This window comes from Coptis chinensis, chromosome 8, assembly GCF_015680905.1.
Source record: "Coptis chinensis isolate HL-2020 chromosome 8, ASM1568090v1, whole genome shotgun sequence".
Taxonomy (NCBI): domain Eukaryota; kingdom Viridiplantae; phylum Streptophyta; class Magnoliopsida; order Ranunculales; family Ranunculaceae; genus Coptis; species Coptis chinensis.
The window spans coordinates 13620620-13639069 of record NC_141463.1 but is presented as its reverse complement, the minus strand read 5'-3'; the positions used below and the strand labels follow the sequence as shown (position 1 = coordinate 13639069).

The 18450-nt window shown below is 37.8% G+C and overlaps 4 protein-coding genes across 4 annotated transcripts; 2 read left to right on the top strand and 2 right to left on the bottom strand.

Annotated features, from left to right (window-relative positions):
- Window positions 1-566: 566 nt before the first annotated feature.
- On the bottom strand, window positions 567-1362 carry LOC147480069 (kiwellin-1-like). Its single transcript, XM_086576266.1, has one exon. It carries the CDS (start codon window positions 1293-1295, stop codon window positions 729-731), a length of 567 nt encoding a protein of 188 aa, XP_086432392.1. The 5' UTR covers window positions 1296-1362; the 3' UTR covers window positions 567-728.
- A 1873-nt stretch (window positions 1363-3235) lies between these two features.
- LOC147480068 (thiamine thiazole synthase, chloroplastic-like) lies at window positions 3236-5382 on the bottom strand. Its single transcript, XM_086576265.1, has 2 exons — window positions 4341-5382; window positions 3236-3576 (listed from the first exon to the last, which is right to left on the bottom strand). The coding sequence occupies exons 1-2, from the start codon at window positions 5232-5234 to the stop codon at window positions 3409-3411; spliced, it is 1062 nt and encodes a 353-aa protein (XP_086432391.1). The 5' UTR covers window positions 5235-5382; the 3' UTR covers window positions 3236-3408.
- Window positions 5383-7042: 1660 nt separating this feature from the next.
- Window positions 7043-9528, top strand: LOC147480067 (uncharacterized). The gene is given in 4 exon segments (XM_086578554.1): window positions 7043-7255; window positions 7305-7725; window positions 7728-8740; window positions 9160-9528. Coding segments are annotated over 4 exon segments (2016 nt in total).
- A 403-nt stretch (window positions 9529-9931) lies between these two features.
- Window positions 9932-18037, top strand: LOC147480066 (U11/U12 small nuclear ribonucleoprotein). Its single transcript, XM_086577877.1, is given in 10 exon segments — window positions 9932-10153; window positions 11862-12016; window positions 12138-12471; window positions 12579-12662; window positions 13337-13402; window positions 15647-15719; window positions 16094-16247; window positions 16249-16480; window positions 17294-17334; window positions 17563-18037. Coding segments are annotated over 9 exon segments (1200 nt in total). The 5' UTR covers window positions 9932-10153; window positions 11862-11879; the 3' UTR covers window positions 17642-18037.
- Window positions 18038-18450: the final 413 nt, after the last annotated feature.

The following is an 18450-nucleotide window of genomic DNA, read 5'->3' as shown; positions in this document are numbered from 1 at the left end:
AGATGATGGTGTTATTGAAGTTGAATAGTGACTAGTGAGTGATATAAATGTTGATGGTTCTGTTGGTGTTATGTAATTTTAAGGTTTATTTTGGTTTGATTTTTATGTTTTAGGTTAGTAGTATATGGTGTTTGAATAAAGTGTTTGATATGTTTCCTTAGGGAATGTTTCGCCTGATGTAGCTTAGATTTGAGAGAAGTGAATATTGATTTAGAAAATTGATTATAATTGCATATTGCGTGTTATTCTGATTGCGATTGTTGTTAGTAAAAAAAAAAGTGATTGTATATACTAGTGCTGGAGCCCTGGAGATTCATGTGTTGTTACATATGCCTTATGTTCCTTAGACAAATCTCTTCTTCTGTAAGTTTGTTAGATAACCTAGTTTCAGCGCCAACCTTTTTTGCTTTCTAGAAAGTGAGATATAATTTAGAATGCGCAGTTACGTACATAAGATTATCTGCGCAACAGTTCATCTAGCTTTAACTTTTAACACATCAAAGTTGCTTAAGTTTTCCGTTGAAAGGGAAACTGGTGAGCCCGTAGGATACTACTGCAAAAGATAGTCGAGCCACTAACAGAATCCATAACATAAATAGGATTTACATACGATTCAGAACAATTTACATATGTACAAATACATGTTCTGAACAACTATCGATAAAGATGATAAGCACAGCCATACTAGAAAAAGTACGAAAAACAGAACATAAATATAAATTAGGATCTTAAGCATCAGACCAGACAATGTCCAAATCGCCCCAGTCACTGCTAGGCACTCCCAAGGCTTTCCACACAGCTTTAGATGCATCCACAATGTTGTTAGGACATGGAGGCTGGTAATCGTGGTCTTTATCACACCCCATGGTTGAGTCACACTCATCGACCACCATAGCCACCACACTGTGGCCATTACCGCTGATTGTTATGTTTTTGAGGCACCTACTTTCGTGGTTGAACCATCCTGTTGAGAGTGCTACAACTGGTGTGTCATCCGAGTGGTACTGATTGTCACATTCTGATGGTCCACCACCATCTCCTCCTTCCTCAAAACTGTTGATTGTCAGGACTGCCTTTGTTTGGCTAGACACAGGTGGCGAACACTTATATATGGTGTACATCTTTCCTTGTTTACAACAGTCCGAGTCATTCTCCGTGTTGCATTGACCTGGAGGAGGTTTTCTTCCCCTCACTTTGCCGCTTGGGTTGCAAGATTGAGCTCCAACTTCAAGAATATCTGTACTCAAGTTCAGGATGATAAGAAGTAATACACTTAAAAATAAGTTTCTCTTCATCTTCAGATCTTCTACCTCTGTCAGGTTATCTGTTTTTCAGTATAGTGTTGTACTGCTTAGTGCTTAGAAGGGGCACAAGTGAGCTATATGTAGGGAACAACCTGTTATTAAGTTCAACTTTGTGGTCAGGAAAGAACAGTTTCAGGCATTTGAAATTTACTTTGTACCTACATGCACTATTACATAGCAAGATACCCTCCAACGGCATAACGACTTCAAATTTGTCATGAGATCTTAATTTCAGTACCATTCTCCTGGGTTCCGTACCTTGGCAATCAAGTAGAGTTTTATTATTAAATAAATTAGACTACCTGACCAATCTTTTGCTGCAGTTTGATCAAATGTAATCATATTAGTGCTTACCTCGGATCTCTTTCATGGTAATGCTATTGTGCATCCTTTTGTTGTCTTCTTTTCCTACACTAACTTGGTAAAAGTTAACATCGATGTATTAAAATCAGGCGTAACAGAAATGACAAAACCACAACAATAAAAGTTTCGTAAATAGACTAAAGACATACAATGCAAGGACAATTTTGTCGTCTCAGTCAACTGGTTAAGTGATAATGCAATAGCTTATTGTAATTTATTTTATTATTTATGCAGAAATGACAAACCACAAGAATAAAACATTCATGAATAGATTAAAGATATATATACAAAGGACAGTTTTGTCGTCTCAGTCAAGTGATAGAGCAATAGCTTACCGCACTCCAAATTATTGGCACTACGGATGGTGGTCTTTAATATACATGTCTCCAAAACGGAGGAACTCCACACATACACTGTGAGTTGAGTTTGACGCTAACTCTCAGACCAGCTCAGCAGATTTTGAAAAATTAAAAATCTACATGAGACTCAACAGATACCAAATTCATCTAGATATTTATTGCCCTTTTAAAACCACACATCCCCCTTATCAGCAATCTTTTCCCTCAACGCCTAAGGACGATTATTGATAGCCACAGTTCATTTTACAGAGGTCCACACTAGAATCTCTCAGCGGTAGGATCCAAGATGATACACCAAAACATCAATGCCTTGACGTTCTTGCATTTGTCGGGAATCTCTATTTAGATATCCTTGTGTAGGGAAGTCGTCTAAAAACCCGACTTGTTTTAGCTAATCACCTGTGTGGCGTCTATCAAAAAACAGTGTTCAGAATATGTTTCTTTGATTCCGTCTGTTGTGAACTTGTGACTGGAGTTGCAAGGTTTTGCTTTGCGGTTGAACCTGGTCGTTGATGTCAAAAGTTTAAAACATCAAGGGCATGACTAGATGTCTAGATCTCCCAAATACAACAGCAGACGAGCTGTTGCAGTGGTGTTGACGTGTTGTGAGCTAGATGGAATTGCTACATGAAGTAAGAAGAGGCAACACAGTTTGTGTTGCACACTCGCATACATGTAGATCCTACGCTTTGCTCTGTGAAGACACTCTTTCTGTTATGGCCTTATGGGATTGAGGTATTTTGAAAAATGCATTTGGATTGCATATCGAAATCTCCGTGTTTTCATGAGTGGCACTTGTGCAACTCACACGATGCATATATGCTCGAAGAGATTATTGTGAGACCAACTGCACATCTTGAGCCACATCAATATTAGTTTTCCACATCCACAACCCACCACGAGTCCACGACACCTAAAAACATAACTAAAATAAAGCAAAAACTCTATTGCTCTAATATAGTTCATTATTTAGAGAAGATTGCTGGAAATCAGTAATTCCTAGGGTTACACACAAGACAGGCTACAATCAGTGTACTCATGCAGGTTAAAATCAGTTTAGTACTCTAGTCATATGCATCCATGCACTCGAAAAAAAAAGTTGTTGAAGTTGTAGCAGGGCACAGGAACAGGATAAAAGTTGAGATAACTTTTCTAGGACAATAATGCAAGTTCAGTACATACTATGTTATAAAAAACAGACTAAGAGGATTAATTCAGAATTCACATTTCTCTATTATTTAAAGAGGAAATTGTACGGGGATAACAAAACACCAATCAAAAGTACCAACTTCAAAGATCGCCACATAGATGTTATCCTCCTCTACAAGCCTACAACCAACCTAAACTTGTCCTTTATTGTTCTTGTTGCACATGTTTTACGATCACGCATCTGCGGTCTCACCAGTTTCAGCTGCAGCCAGAATCAATTCTGGTTGAATGCCTCCCAAGTCCTTGTATGTTCCATCTATGACATTTGGTTGACCCAATGCCTTCAATGCCAGATGTCCTGCTTTCTGCCCAGAGATCATCATGGCTCCAAATGTTGGTCCCTACATTAAAACCAATATTTGCATAAGAATATGAGTGGTACACAAGTTGCTCGACTCCAGCTACAACACGTTTAAGCCCAGGTAATTTTCTTTTAACCGAGTCCTAATATGCCAAGCCCTGCATCGAAGAGTACCTATGCACTACGTTCCGGTTCACTGATAAGGAAGATAGAGTTGGGGTGGGGGTCTACGATGTGATACTCAAGTATGACCAGGGGAGATACATTCCAACTATGGGTAGGAAGCAGGAAACATTATGAGTAGCTGGGTTAGCTTACCATTGTATAGATGGTATTTAAGCATGCCTAGTGCTATGTTCCAGCTTGGATAGCGTTTTGGAAAAAGCCTTAAAATCTGTCTGTTCGGGGCTTCGGGCACAACTCACATTGTATCACCAGCCGAGCTCAAGTGAGCAAAAACGAGGCAAGCTCATACATAGCGACAAATTCTCAGGTTCTTAATACTCAGAATCTCAGCGAATTAGGAACATACCAATATACAGAATTAGCAGTATACCCAAGTGATCAACGAATTGCCATCTAACATGTAGTTCAATTTCTTGTGTTAGAATATTTCTAATATACAGAAGTATACAATACAGGTTTACTGGTTTATGATGTATTCTGTTAATATACATACATTTTAAGTAAGTCCAAATTTCCTACTGAACCATCATTGAAAAAACGACTAAATCCAATTTCTATGCTTACACATTAGACACAAAACGTAAAAATTTACAGGCAAGATTAAGTTTAGACACATACCATTCTAGGAGAACCATCGATTTCAGCGACTTCCATCCCAGTGACAATCATCCCAGGCACAATTTCTCTAGTCAACCTTACAATAGCATCTTCTGCAGTATTCATATCCAAAGCCTTCATCCCAGGCACAGAATCAATCAACCCAATACTCTTCAACCTCTTCACACCAGTAGCACCAAATGGTCCATCATGTCCACAAGAACTCACCACAATTTTCGATTCCATCACATTAGGATCCATACAAGACTGTGTATGATGGTTCATCGATACCAAAGCCCAATTCGTCACAACACCCGCAACTCTACCTCCCTTGACAATCAAATCTTCAGCAGCCACAGCATTAAATAGCTTAACATTTGGTCTAGCCAAAAGTTTGCTCATAATAGTAGACGTAAATAATGCAGCGTGCTTGATAACTACATAAGTATCTTGCTCATCGTACTCAATCTCAAGCTCGTCAAGGAACGCATGTGCAGGTTTACGTACAACCATGGCTGAAAATAACTGACCACCCAACCAAGCACCACCACCTGGACTAACCGACTGTTCAATTATGGCAACATTCACATTCGGGTTCTTGCTTATCTCATAAGCAGCGGACAGACCAGCAGAACCGGCTCCTACTACAATGACGTCAGTGTCGGCGTAGGTGATCATATCCATCATATACCTACGGGTCATTTCACGTGAAACTATTGATTCTTTAATAGGGTCGAAAGTAAATGAGTTGAGGTCGTAGGAAGAAGTTGAGGACGAGGTGATGGAGAGGTTTTTAGGAGAGGAACGAATGGGCTGGAAACGGGATGGAGTGATGGGTAAGCCATGGAAGGATGAATGAGTTTTTGGTGTTGAGGATAAGTGTGAACTTGAAGTGATAGCAGTTAGAGAAGCCATGGTTCAGAAAGAGAGGAATGGATCGGATATGAGAAGAGAAATGAGTGGAGAGATTGTGTTTATAGAGAGAGAAAGGAAAATAATCTACAGTCTGTTTATGTGGTGGAGGAAGAAAAAATCTACTGCACGTGTCATCTTTTGTTTTTTTCCTTAAAAAGATTATCAAATATCTAGATCTGCCCTCAAAGCGGCTATACATGTCCGACAGGCGACTGTGACATGCTTCGGCCCGAGTTAAATTTCCAAGCCCAAGCCCACCAGTGCCTATTATTTCTACGAGTGGTCGGGTTGACCAAATTCTAGTTGGTTCTTAAATTTTCCGCCCAAGCCCAATTCAGATTGGGTCGGGTTATATTGGGTTGATCAAATTTTTTAGATTATCTTTTGGAATGAGGAGGTAAAAAATACCGAAATTGAAATCTTATAATGAAATCCAAGAGATTTTATTGTTTGAAAGTGAAACTAATCTTGTTGATTATATTATTATCTCTAAAATAAAGATTTTCAACCTTATTTTTAACAAAAATAGAAAAATTAAAAAATATACGAATATGGGTTTGGATTTTTCAGTTTTTGATATTTTAACCCGAGTCTAACCCAAAACCACTGTTCTAAAAATCGGCCTAGGCGGTGGCTAGGCGGTGCCTAGGCGATGCCCAGGCGACTCGCCTAAGGCTATAATTGGTGGGCAAGTCGGTTACCCAACTAGGCGGTCCAGGCAGGGGCTAATCGGTCTAGTCGGGCCTATATTTGTTTTTTTGAAAAAAAAACCCAAGAAGGCAAGGCCCAATAGGGTTTATAACAAATTACTCAAATTAGTGAAATTACAAATCAAAGACCGTATTCTTTACCAAAAAAAAAACCTCCCGTATTCAACTTCGTTCAGTAGCAGACTAGCAGCTTGTCCAACTTCATTCCAACTTCGCTCCAACTTCGTTCAGCAGTAGCTCGTGTTGTCTCCCAACTTCCAAGATAAGGTACCAACTTCAATAGTGAGTTATTTGTTTATAACGTCATTCTTCTACTTCAATTTAAGTTGATGTTCACAGTAATACAAACGGTTTATTTGGTTGTTGGCTGTTAGGCTATAGAATGTGACATTTAGCAAAATGGAATGTAAACTTTTGTCTTTGTCACAGGAGTTGATTAGTGAATTATTATTATCATCCAAATTTAACATATACCCCCCGCCCTTTTCCTGGTAAACACTCCAAATACATTGAAGGTTCTGCTCTTCTTGAGTTTCAAATGATAACAATTTGACATAATGTAGCATGCCTTTAAGTCGGAACCACTCGAAACTAGCTAGGATCAGAGATCTTATTTGATCAGTCGTCGATGGTTGGATATGATGTGTTATGCGATAAGTACCTACGAATAATGCCGTGACCACGTATGCTGGTATAGTGGTATGAGAATATTTTGAAGGTCACATGAAAAAATGAATCCCCACCACCAATCAGCTTTGTGCATTTGCTACTGTTCCCCATACTATCATCTCATATCTGCATCTCCTGAGTGTTGTAGTCAAGTCATATAAGTTGGCAATTACGAAGGCAGATATTTTACATTGATAAGAAAAAGTTCGGGGACAGTTAAATTGGGAATATGATATGCACATTACCTTCAAACTTTAGATATTTTTCTTCCCTAGAAACTATAAGCTAGTGTGTTTTTGGAGAAAATTAAGTGAATGAATGACAACTCATTTAGCTATTTCATATATTTTGTTCGACTAGTAACTTACATGGTTGAATTGTCTTTTTGGGTTATTAATTGTTGTATGATGCTGTGATATTTTCAGTTCAATGGTTGGTAATGTTGCTTCTTCTGCGGCATCTAATGTCGTGCCCGAATATGAATCTGATCCTTTGAAACATGATTCCGACGATGTTGGTTGGGAGTATGGGATGTTGAGAGATGCAAACAACAAGAATAAGTTAAAATATAAGCTGTGCAATAAAGAAAGTAGTGGGGGCATTTATCGAATGAAGCTACACATTGCGAACATTAAGGGACAAGTAACATCATGTCCAAAGTCTAACAACGAAGATAAAGCCAAATGTAAAGTTGCACTATAAAGGAGCAAAAGTTAAGAAGGGTAAGAAAGACCAACACATTGTAGAAGTAAGAGCAGAAGTTCAAATTATTGATGAAGAAGATGACGAGGTGGTGTCGAGGAAGAGGCCACATACTCTAGGGCCTATGGATAAGTTTGCATCCGCTATCACTCCTGATTCCTCAATTGATGCAAGAAAAAAGATGCGCCAACAAAATATTAATGATACACTTTGGAAGGAAAGAACTCATAGCGTGCATCAATATTTGTCTCGATGGGTGTATGAAACCGGTATTGCTTTTCATGCTATTGACAATGATAGCTTCAAAATATTTGTTGAAGCGGTTGGTCAATTTGGCCCAGGTTACCTACCTCTAAGCCAATACCAGTTGAGGGAGCCATTGTTGAAGGAAGAATATGAGCGAACCAAAAATTCACTCGAGAAGCAAAAAAAAAAAAATGGGCTACTAGTGGGTGTTCTATTATGATGGATGCGTGGTCCGATCGAAAAAGAAGAAGCATCATAAATTTATGTGTCAATTGCAAGCTAGGCACAACTTTCATTTCTTATAAGGAAGTTTTAGAGGAGTCACACATTGGAGAATTTATTTTTTCTTATGTTGATAAGTGTATTGAAGAAATTGGGGCAAAAAATGTAGTTCAAGTTGTGACCGACAATGCTTCTAACAATATGGCCGCGACGGTTTTACTGAGGAACAAGAGACCACACTTGTTTTGGAGTTTATGTGCCACTCACACATTGAACCTTATGCTTGAAGGGATTGGAAAGCAACCAAGGTTCAAAGAAGTGATTGATAAGGCAGAGGCGTTCACTATCTTCATTTATTCACATCATAAAACATTGTCGATGATGAGGAAAGCTACAAAAAAAATAGACATAGTGAGGCCAGGAGTTACTATATTTGCAACTTCTTTCCTGACTTTGCAAAGTTTGATGGATAAAAAAGAGAAGTTGAAAACTATGTTTACTAGTGATGAATGGGGAGAGTGCAAATGGTCCAAGACTGCAAAGGGGAAAATGGCATATTCCACTGTGTTAAGTATGGCTTTTTGGAATGGGGTAACACTATGCTTGAAAGTATTTGCTCCTTTAGTGAAAGTGCTTCGCATTGCTGACGGAGATAAGTCATCTATGGGCTTTTTACATGGTAAACTAAAACAAGCAGAGAAAGATATCAAAGAAACATTCAAAAATGTGGTGGCTAACTACAATCCAGTCATAGATATTATCGAAGAAAAAGGTGTCGGTCGGCTTGACAGTCCATTGCATTTGGCTACCTACCTTTTGAATCCTTATTACTACTTTAAAGATCAAGATATAGGAAAGGATCCAATTGTCATGAACGGGATTTTTCTTTGTATAGAGGAGCACTTCTTCCATGGTGACTTTGATATGCAAAATAAAGTCACAAATGATGAGTTATTGGTGTATAAGAAAAAAGAAGGTGCATTTGGTAGACCCTTGGCCGCGGCGGGATGCGCCAAGAATGATGATAAGTATGATCCAGGTAAGATATTCATTACTTAGTTACTCATTTCCATTCCGTCTGATATTATTTAATACTAAGTAACACACTAACACTATTTATATTTATGTTTATGTTTATTACCTTATCTATTGACTAGTTGGATGATGGTCTAACTATGACAATCATACTCCAAACTTGCAAAGAATGGCTTCAAGGATCCTCTCACTGACTACAAGTTTATCGGGATGCGAGAGAAATTAGAGCGCTTTTGAGGGGGTAAGTACTAACCAGAAAGTTTGTAGTAAGTAGTTAAATAAATAAAACTAAGAGAGTCAGAGTATTAATAGTATTTTAACTTTCATTTTCTTTTGTGTAGATACATTCAAAGAAAATAAATAGACTTGATGCAGCAAGGTTGGAACATCTAGTCTATGTCCAATTTAATGCCAAACTCATCGACAAGAATATGAAAGAAAAAGAAGAAGAGGTAGATGTATCACTTGCTAGTGAAGCTAGTAAGGCACAAGGATGGATTGTTCATGGTGGGGATGATGAAGAAGTTGATCCCGGTTTGAGATTTACAGGTGGTATGGTTGGAGAATCATCAAGAGCGAATAATGTTAAAGAGCTTCATGAAGAAGATTTTGTGTCGGATGAGGAGAGCGAGGATGAGAGAGATGAAGAGTATGAGTTTGAATCTGATGGAGAGACAATGATGGAAAGATATGGAGAGGAAGAATTGTAGACCTATTGGAGTAGTTCAGAAGTCATAATGTTATCTTTTTGTATGTTTATTTGGATTATTTTGATCTTATGTCATTTTGTTTGAGTTATGACCATTAGGAGACATGCTATGATTTTACTTAACTTTCATGGTTGCATTACTATTATATATATATATAATAATAATAATAATAATAATAATAATAATAATAATTAAAAAACCGCTAAGCCCTAGCCTAAAAAAGCCTAGCGTTTTTAGAACACCTAAAAACCAAGTTAGGTTATGGTTTTACAAAACCAAGCCCAGAACACGGATATGACATGTTAGCCCAGGACCAACAAGAATTGGGTTTTATTCTATTGGGCTTGGCTAACCCGACCCAAGTTCCACCTCTAATTATTTCCCTCTTTCCGCCACACTTGTCGAGGCTGTGTTTGTTTACAGGCAAACCAAGCTGGCAAATGATATTTAGTGACTTTGAGAAGCGGGAAAAGTAGTCAATTTCGTTTGCAAAACATTTGCTACCATCAATCTATCGCATCTCTGTGTCTCTCTCATCTCTCACTTGGCTCAATTTCTCACTCAAATAACTCAAACAACAATCGCTGTAATCTCTCTCTAGCTCTCGCCAGCTCGCTGCCATCAGGTATGATTTTGGATTTTATTTCGTTCTCACTGTAATTGGTATTATTTGGTTTGGTTTGGTTTTGATTTTGATTTTACTGAAAATAGTGTATGTTGAACAAGGCTTAACATCAAATAAGAAATGATTTGGAAGCAGTGGTATAAGTTAATTAGCACTTCACTTTTCATTAATGCCCACCTTAAACGTCAATCAAATCCTTGTGTGATTGCCATACCATCACACGATGATGGACTTGCAAGTTTTGTGACCATAAAAATTAAGGAAGAAAAGGCTACTGTCTGTAAATTGTACACAAAATTGAGACACTTCGTCGGAAGTAGTTGCAATGGTTTACTTTTAACGGATAGTATGTTAGGGAATTTATCTATATGCAACCCCGTTACCGGTCAGCTGCTCAAACTGCCTCCTTCTACTAAAAGGAACAAAGACTACGTAAAAGATTTTCTAATGCATGGTTTGTTTCCGTGGCTTGAAAATGGTAGATTCTTGATACTAGATCTATATGAAGATGGATGTAAAAGAATTTTGTATATGATGTCCAACTGCAGCAACTGAGGAATTATGATGTCCAATAATTTTACTTAAGAAATTATGGTCACAATAGTGTATGTTGAACAAGGCTTAACATCAAATAAGAAATGATTTGGAAAAATTAAAAATGATATTGGATGTACTGTTTTGGTATTCATATATGTGTGTGCTATTGTTTGTTTATAAAGTAGGTGGTGATATGAATCCTTTGAGTGGTGGCAGGTGGTGGTGGTAGTGTGTTGAGTGTGTGTGTGTGTGTGTTTTGTGGTGCTGCTGTGTGCGTCTGTGTGTGTGTTGGGTGTGTTGGACTGGTGGAGTGGGTGTGTTGAGTGTGTTGTGTGTGTGTTGGACTGGTGGTGTGTGTATTGAGTGTGCTAGACTAGTGGTGTGGTGGTAACTGCCTGCTGTTGTTGCTCGGTATTGTTGGGTGATGCTGCCTGGCTGCTGATGCTGTGCTGATGCTGATGATGTTGCTGTTGTGCTGATGCTGCCTGCTGTGTTGCTTGATATGTGTGTGATAGTGTGACTGTGATTGTGATTGTGATTGTGATTGTTTGTACCTACTTAACACTTGTAATATCTGTTGACTTGCATGCTGCATTTTTATTTTTTTTTTTTATTTGCAACTTTTTAATCCCGTTAACTTTTCTATATTCTTACTAGTACTTGTAACGACATTTGGACCAAGTTTGAGAAGACATACTATGAGTACTATTAATGTTGAGTTGTATTGTCTTTAATTTTCTTTATTTTGTATTTTATTTTTAGCTTTTTTTAGACTTCATTGAGTTTGGAAACAAAAAAAATATATTTCCAAAAAGTTGAAATTTCATTTGCCACGGGAAAAAAAATAATGTAAACAAACACTGGCAAAACGGCAAATCTCATATTTTCCCACTAGAAATTTGTGCAAACAAACACTGGAAAACATAAATTTTCCCACTAGAAATTTGCATGGCAAAACTCTAGTGGGAAAACACTGACAAATCTCATATTTTTCCACTAGAGATTTGCCAGTAAACAAACACAGCCTAATATTTGGTTGCTTTCTCATGTCGAGGTACCAATCTATACTCAATCTTATTTTGTTTTCTGATTATATATTTTCTGATTCTGGACCCATATCTAGTTGAAAAGTAATTTTGAAGTCTTGGTTATAATGTTATACTCTGTGCAGGTGACACCTCTTGTAAACATGAATCCGATGTCGTTTTCACCTCCTCCCTGGTATATCCAGCCCAACCCTGTAATCTCCAGTTCCTTTTGGGTGAATCAGAATGTGCACAATCACCTTAAACAGTTACGAGATACTATTCATTTAGCAAAAACAATGTACGTCTCTGTTCATTTTTCTGTAGCATAATACTATTATCTTTAAGCCTTGGCCGGTCTTGGTCTTTATGGTATTTGCATTTGCCTTTGTAGTAATTATTACAATTCCCATATCGAACAGGAAGAAAGAGTTGGAAGTCTTAGTGTTGAGCAAAGAAAATAGCGGGACTTTGGATATTGCGTCTGATGATGTTTCAGTTCATTTGGTTTCTGAAATACTAAATGGGAAAGGGGTAAGCTTGGAAATGCAAGAATCACAGTCGTTAGAAGCTGCAAACTCCTTGCTTTCAGTCTTGAAAGGTCAACTTGAGCCTCTTAATGTTCTCATGAGTCAAACAAGTGCGTGGGAAGAGAAGTCTGCAGCAGTCAGATTGTCTAACAAGATACACAAGTACAAAAGGAATAAACTTTGGAGGAAAAGAAAAAGAAAACATATTGCGGAAATGGTTGTGAAGGTACTTCACTTCTGATTGTCAGATACTCTGACTAGATAATTACCCACACCAAAAACAAATAAACATAAGTTAGTAAACCTCCAAGCTTATATTGTTTTAATATTTAGGAGCGTGAAAAGTTTGACCAAGTTGATCAAGAAGCCGATGATTGGAGAGCCAGAGAGATTGCCAAAGATATAGCACAGCGGAAGGTATTTTTGTTGTCAATATTAACTTGTCTTCATGTTCGGTTCTTTTTGAAATGAAATTTAATAAGGATTTGTAGTGTCGTATCCTTATCTTTATTTGTTCTTCAAACAGTTTGTGAATTGGATACTTGGTCCTAGTTCCTAGTTCCTGTGATATTTCCAGTCTTATCTTTTAGGAATTAATACCATGAATGAACATGTTTATTATTATGATTATTGTGACTCAGATGCTGAGTCTGAGTTATTTTGATCTGCATGTTACATATATGAAGAATAACTCATTAAGGCTGGCGGGGTTCGAGCCCCAGACCTTTGGTATCATCACCCAAAGGTCTTGCCAACTTTTCTAGTTGACACGTGCAAGTGCTGTTCTACTTGATTTTGTTTCCCCGATAAAAGCTCTACTTGATTTTCAAACATGTATGTTTTTAGTTGTAAACGTGTACATCCTTTTTGATGACTGGTTAATATAAAATTAGTTGTATTACATGTTAGCATGTCAAAAGTTTTTCAATGTTCTATGGAAGTCATCCGCATAGTCGCATAGATTATTCGTATATCTTACCTGCACTTAGAACCACTATATCCAAGTTTAGTAGTGTATTGTCATTTTTTTCCTTTCTATACTTTTAAATTGAATATAAATTTGCTTTTTAACTGTGTGGTGGGATTTACAGGTGGAAAAAATGAAAGAAATTGCAAAACTTAAAGCAAATGAAGAGAGAAAGAGGCTAGAATCTGAGGTGAGAATTGAGCATACTATAGGTTTACTTTTATCTTAAGCCTGAACTGAAGAACTTGAAATATCTATATATAGTTTTGTTTCAGATCTTTTACATATGTTGATTGCGCTGCGTAACATATTACTTAAACATATGATTTGAAGATGAGTTACAAATTTGTTCTGTGACTTTGGTCTAAATGTCTAATATGCTTATGAAATAAATTAACCATTTTTCCTCGGCACTAAATTGCCGTGTCTTGACTTTGGTGTGAGCATTTCCCTGGAAAGTGCAGATATTTTTTACCACAAATACCATCTGCATACGTTGTCATTCTTTTTATTGATGTTAGACATCCTTATTCCACGTGATTAATTCATTTCCTTTTACTTAAGTTACTATTTGTTATTTCTGCCATATGTTTCAATTAAAAGCATCAAGGTGTAGTTTTCAATTCCCACAATATAAGCTTGTACCTTACTACATTTTGTAACAAAAGAACGTACTCAACTTTCCACCAATGCCCGTCACAAAGGATACGCTTCTTGGAAATATTTGTATCATGCCTTGGTTTACCTCAGACCACAAGGATGGCTTTGACCAGGAACATCTTTTGGATCGATGGACCAATCAGGAAAACTACATGGACACGCTATATTTTAGAAAAATCCGTGTTTGATACGTATCCATGTGTCCGTGTCAGACACGCCACGGCCACATATTGTATGTGATATACGTAATTTTCGATATTTCGCTGTGTTAGACTCTTCTTATCCGTGTCGGATACAGACACATGTGTCTGTGTCAATTGAGGTATTCCCCAGTATACAATATACAATGTGTTGGACACGGACACAGATGGAAGTTAATTGAGGTATATTACATACAAGGTATTCCACATTTATTGAAGTTTTCTCCTGAAACTCCTTGATTACTAGCACTGTTAGCCCAAAAATCAGCCAAAATGGGTTATATAACATCATCAGACACTTCTGTCAGCCCTTTTCCTGAAGTTACTCCCCAGTTTGACTCTTCAGAACGTAGTCATGGAAGCTTTGTTTTTGGACTCGTCATGCTTCTCAGACTTGCTTGATGCCTCATTTTTTTTTTATCAGTAAAAATCAATTCATTAATAATAACATAAAGATGTAGTGTTACAAGTAATAGGTTAAGTAGCAAGGAGCTACTCAATACCCAAGAGGATCCCCTATGCCCGGTTACAAACCCCTTTATAGTACAAGGGTACCCCAATTCCAAATAAATCTTTTGATGCCTCATTTATTAATGCCCAACAATCCAACATGTATGTTCTTGAGGTGGAGTTTGGTACTAAATCTTATAAAGATGATAAAATATGGCATATGTTGGTCTATATGGAATGTCTCGTTGATCTGCATGGTACTGTTGTATCCCTCATTGTCAAGAGCTGAAATTTCTCTAAGGAAGCTCATTGTAGTCCATACTACAATCAGGATAATTAAATACCAAAACTGTCCTTGGTTCCTAAAGTGGGTATGTTTGAAGAACATGTCTACAGCTCTTCTATGTTCTTTCAGAAAACTGACTAAAGAGAGTCCTGGTAAGTCAAGTTGTAATAAGGAATGTTCAGCATCCTCCTCTCATTTGGCTTCTTCATCTTCTTCATCCAAAACTTTCTGAGTGGGTTGGTAAGCGTATCTACTAGAAACATCAGGGTTACTGGGCACGGTTACTTGGAATAATACTAACTAAAGATTTCTCTAGAAGAAACCCATAATCTTTGGTTGTCCTTTCCACAAATTAAATACCGAATGGGGTCGCTATAACCATTTCTATAGCTGTCCTTAAGACGGGACTATGAAGGTAACTGTTTTTAAAATGTTGCCATATGTGTCTGCATATGTTACTTGAAGTATTGACACCTACTCATACAACAAGGACCGTGGATGACCTAGGTGCATCAAAGGCACATATTCGACCAATGTACTTCTTTATTCTTGCACTAGGGACAAATTTCCTTGTCTGTTTGTTAGCCATTGCTCATTTAGTTGGATATACACTTTTTCCCCCGTGTATCGATGTACTTACAGTTGTAAATCCATCACGGAAACTGGGAATATGTTTTTCATTATATACTTGAGTGTATACTAGTGAAAGACAACCTGACAAGTGATTGTTGTAAACCATATTGTTTAAGGTGCTATATATTTTATGAAGCACATTTTTTTGGTAAAACTTTGAGGTAGCTTTTCTTCATCTTGATATATATATTGTTTCTTCTTCCAGCTTGAACTTGTTCTGATTGTTGAGAAGCTGCAAGAACTACGCTCCATTAGGATCCAGAAACTTAAGAAACAAGGTAAAACTTTATTCATTTTGCTTCATTCACCAAGCTTGCTATTCTGGTTGTGAGTAGTGATTGTCTCGTGGTCTTTTTCGTGATGTAGACAATCATCATGTATGTGGCACCTTATAATTCTATAATCTCACTTTTTAGGTTTAATTATGAAGACATCATCTAATTATCATCTTCTTAGTGTTGACATTCAAGCTAAATTCAAGTAGCCGCCCGTCTACCACCACTGTTGTGCATGTGCATCCGAGAAACTTGTTTGTGCCCGCGTGTTTTATATGATATCCTGCTTTGATTTTTAATTTTGTTTGTCCTCGTAGACAAGATGTAGATTTAAATCATCATTTTAAATTTCATGTTCCCATTGAATTTTGTGGCAGGCCATTTTCTCCCAGAAGAGGATGACAAGTTTCTTGAGCGGGTTCGAGCTGCTGTCGAGGAAGAGGAGCGCCAAGCAGCTGCTGCTGCTGACACAGCTTCTGCTAAAGAGGCCATTGCAACAGCTGCAGAGTCGCGGAAAACAATCCAGAGCCGGACCAGACCCAAAAGATAATAGTGGTAATGAAACTGGAGGTACTGTGAGTCAGGGGCAGCTCACCGAAGCTAGCAATGAAAAGGTTATTGGTGAGGCTGCTGAGCTGAAATCTCAGCAACAGGATTTGGATGCACAAAATTCAGCTGGAGCCTATGATTCTGTGGCGAGTCTACCGCTTGAATTCTATCATTATTACCATGGCAGCAACACTGACATGGGCACACTGATTGAGGTGATTTGAGATACTTCGTATTTGATATTTTGTTTAAAGCCAGCACTTTTGCTATGTGGAAAATGGTAAATTCACATAATCCCTGGAGGCTCACCCAATTCACGAGCACCTCTTGTTGGTTTAATCAAATACTTGAATATATTTTTTCAAAATTTCAACTGTTTTACTACCTTACTTGCGGATTTTAAAATACCATACTTGTATTGAGAGCTTCTAGATTTAGAATTTAAGGTTGTTCAGTCAGTATATCATAGAATACAAGAGAATACGAATGGAGACGATTGAATTAAAGTTAGGTGTACTACCAAGTTTCTATGTACTCGTACTTGGTAGAGAAAGAAGTTGGCAATGGGAGACATGCTCATACAGATTCTTGGTGAAAAAGAAGGTCAAAAAGCTTTGTGATTAATGTACCAACATCAAGTTTTATTTCTACTTGCATAAGACCGTATTGTGTGTAGTTGTCAAACTCGTGTTAGACTTCTAAGAGCTTGATCATGAGTGTGGTTTATCTGACGTGTTACAAGTGTGAAGTTTACATCAACGTGTTGATAGCGAATGTCGATCGTGGTGGTTGGCTACTCTTGATCTGCATGTACTTGGCTTGCTGTGCCATTGTCGAGCCGTGTTTGTTTTTGTATTTCATCATGTTATTTTATTCGAACATCCCAGTACACACTCTCTTTCTTATTAATTTAGTTTTGTGAACTTTATTCAGTATGTCTTTTCTTTAGAATGGTTCCTCCTGAAATCTGACTGTTCATATTATATTTCTCTTGATAATCTCGGAACTTAGCATACTGCATCTTGCAGGTCAGAAGAACATGGGATGCGTATATAAGACCTGGAGGAAGGTTAGTTCAATAATGTCTTCTGCTATAAAACTTATAAATATACTACGGATTAAGCTCAGATTCTGCCGATTGGGTCAGCTGACCCCGTCCCTTTCTCAATTACCCATCTGTGACTGTTAAATTTGGGCATTCTGAATTACATTGTCAACGACTCAACGTATTTCTCTTGTAGTGCGGGTTTTGATTTTTTGCTCTTTTATGCTAAAGTTAGTCTGAATATGGGTGCAGCCGTATACCTGGGCACTGGGTTCAACCACCACCTCCAGCAAACGACATATGGGCATCATTCTTGGTGGAACACAAATGATCCTCAGTCAGATGATCAAATATCTGGTAATTTATTGATCCTCGACAGTTTTGGCTGAATTTGGCCGGACTTGATAGAAGTGGAGGAGCAACAACAGTTCTTGCACGTAGCTACAGGTAGATTTAGGCATATGTTTGAGCTTTGCTATCACGGACACGCCTTGGAGCATGGGCTGAGAGGGGTCCATGCGGCGTACATTGGCACTCGCTTGTATTGGTTGAGCTGCACGATCATGTACGCCATCAATCGGGTATTCCATTTTACTGGGATGCAATCGGTGAGGCCTAGAAATTCCGAGGGCTGTACATATGAGGTTGTGCTGAAGTTAGAAAATTACTAAATTAACAATCTACTCTAAGCATTTTACTAAATAAGATTGAATGTACATTGCATCTTTGTATATGAGTGAATGGTATCCGCAGAATGAATTACTTTATCAGCAAAAATCAACTTATGTAGAAATAAATTGTTTGTCATAAAAAGGGATCTATCAAATAGCATGGCTTCATTCAGTTTGGCGCTAAATCAAATTATGTGTTGGTCAGTAGCTCAGTCTGAACAGATGAACTTACGGTACCCTTACATTAGTAATGCAAGTTTTTCTAAGTTCAATTTTCAAATCCAACCACAATATCAAATAGTGCCTTACGGCTTCACACTGTAAGTCATGATGTAGTAATTCATGGAAACCGTGTTGGGACTTGGGACTTGGGACTTGGGAGGTGGAAAGAACAAATGGAAAAGCTGAGCAATTGAGCTATATCCCAAAATACCAACTCCCAAGTGGGCAAGTGGCCAAGACGAAGTAC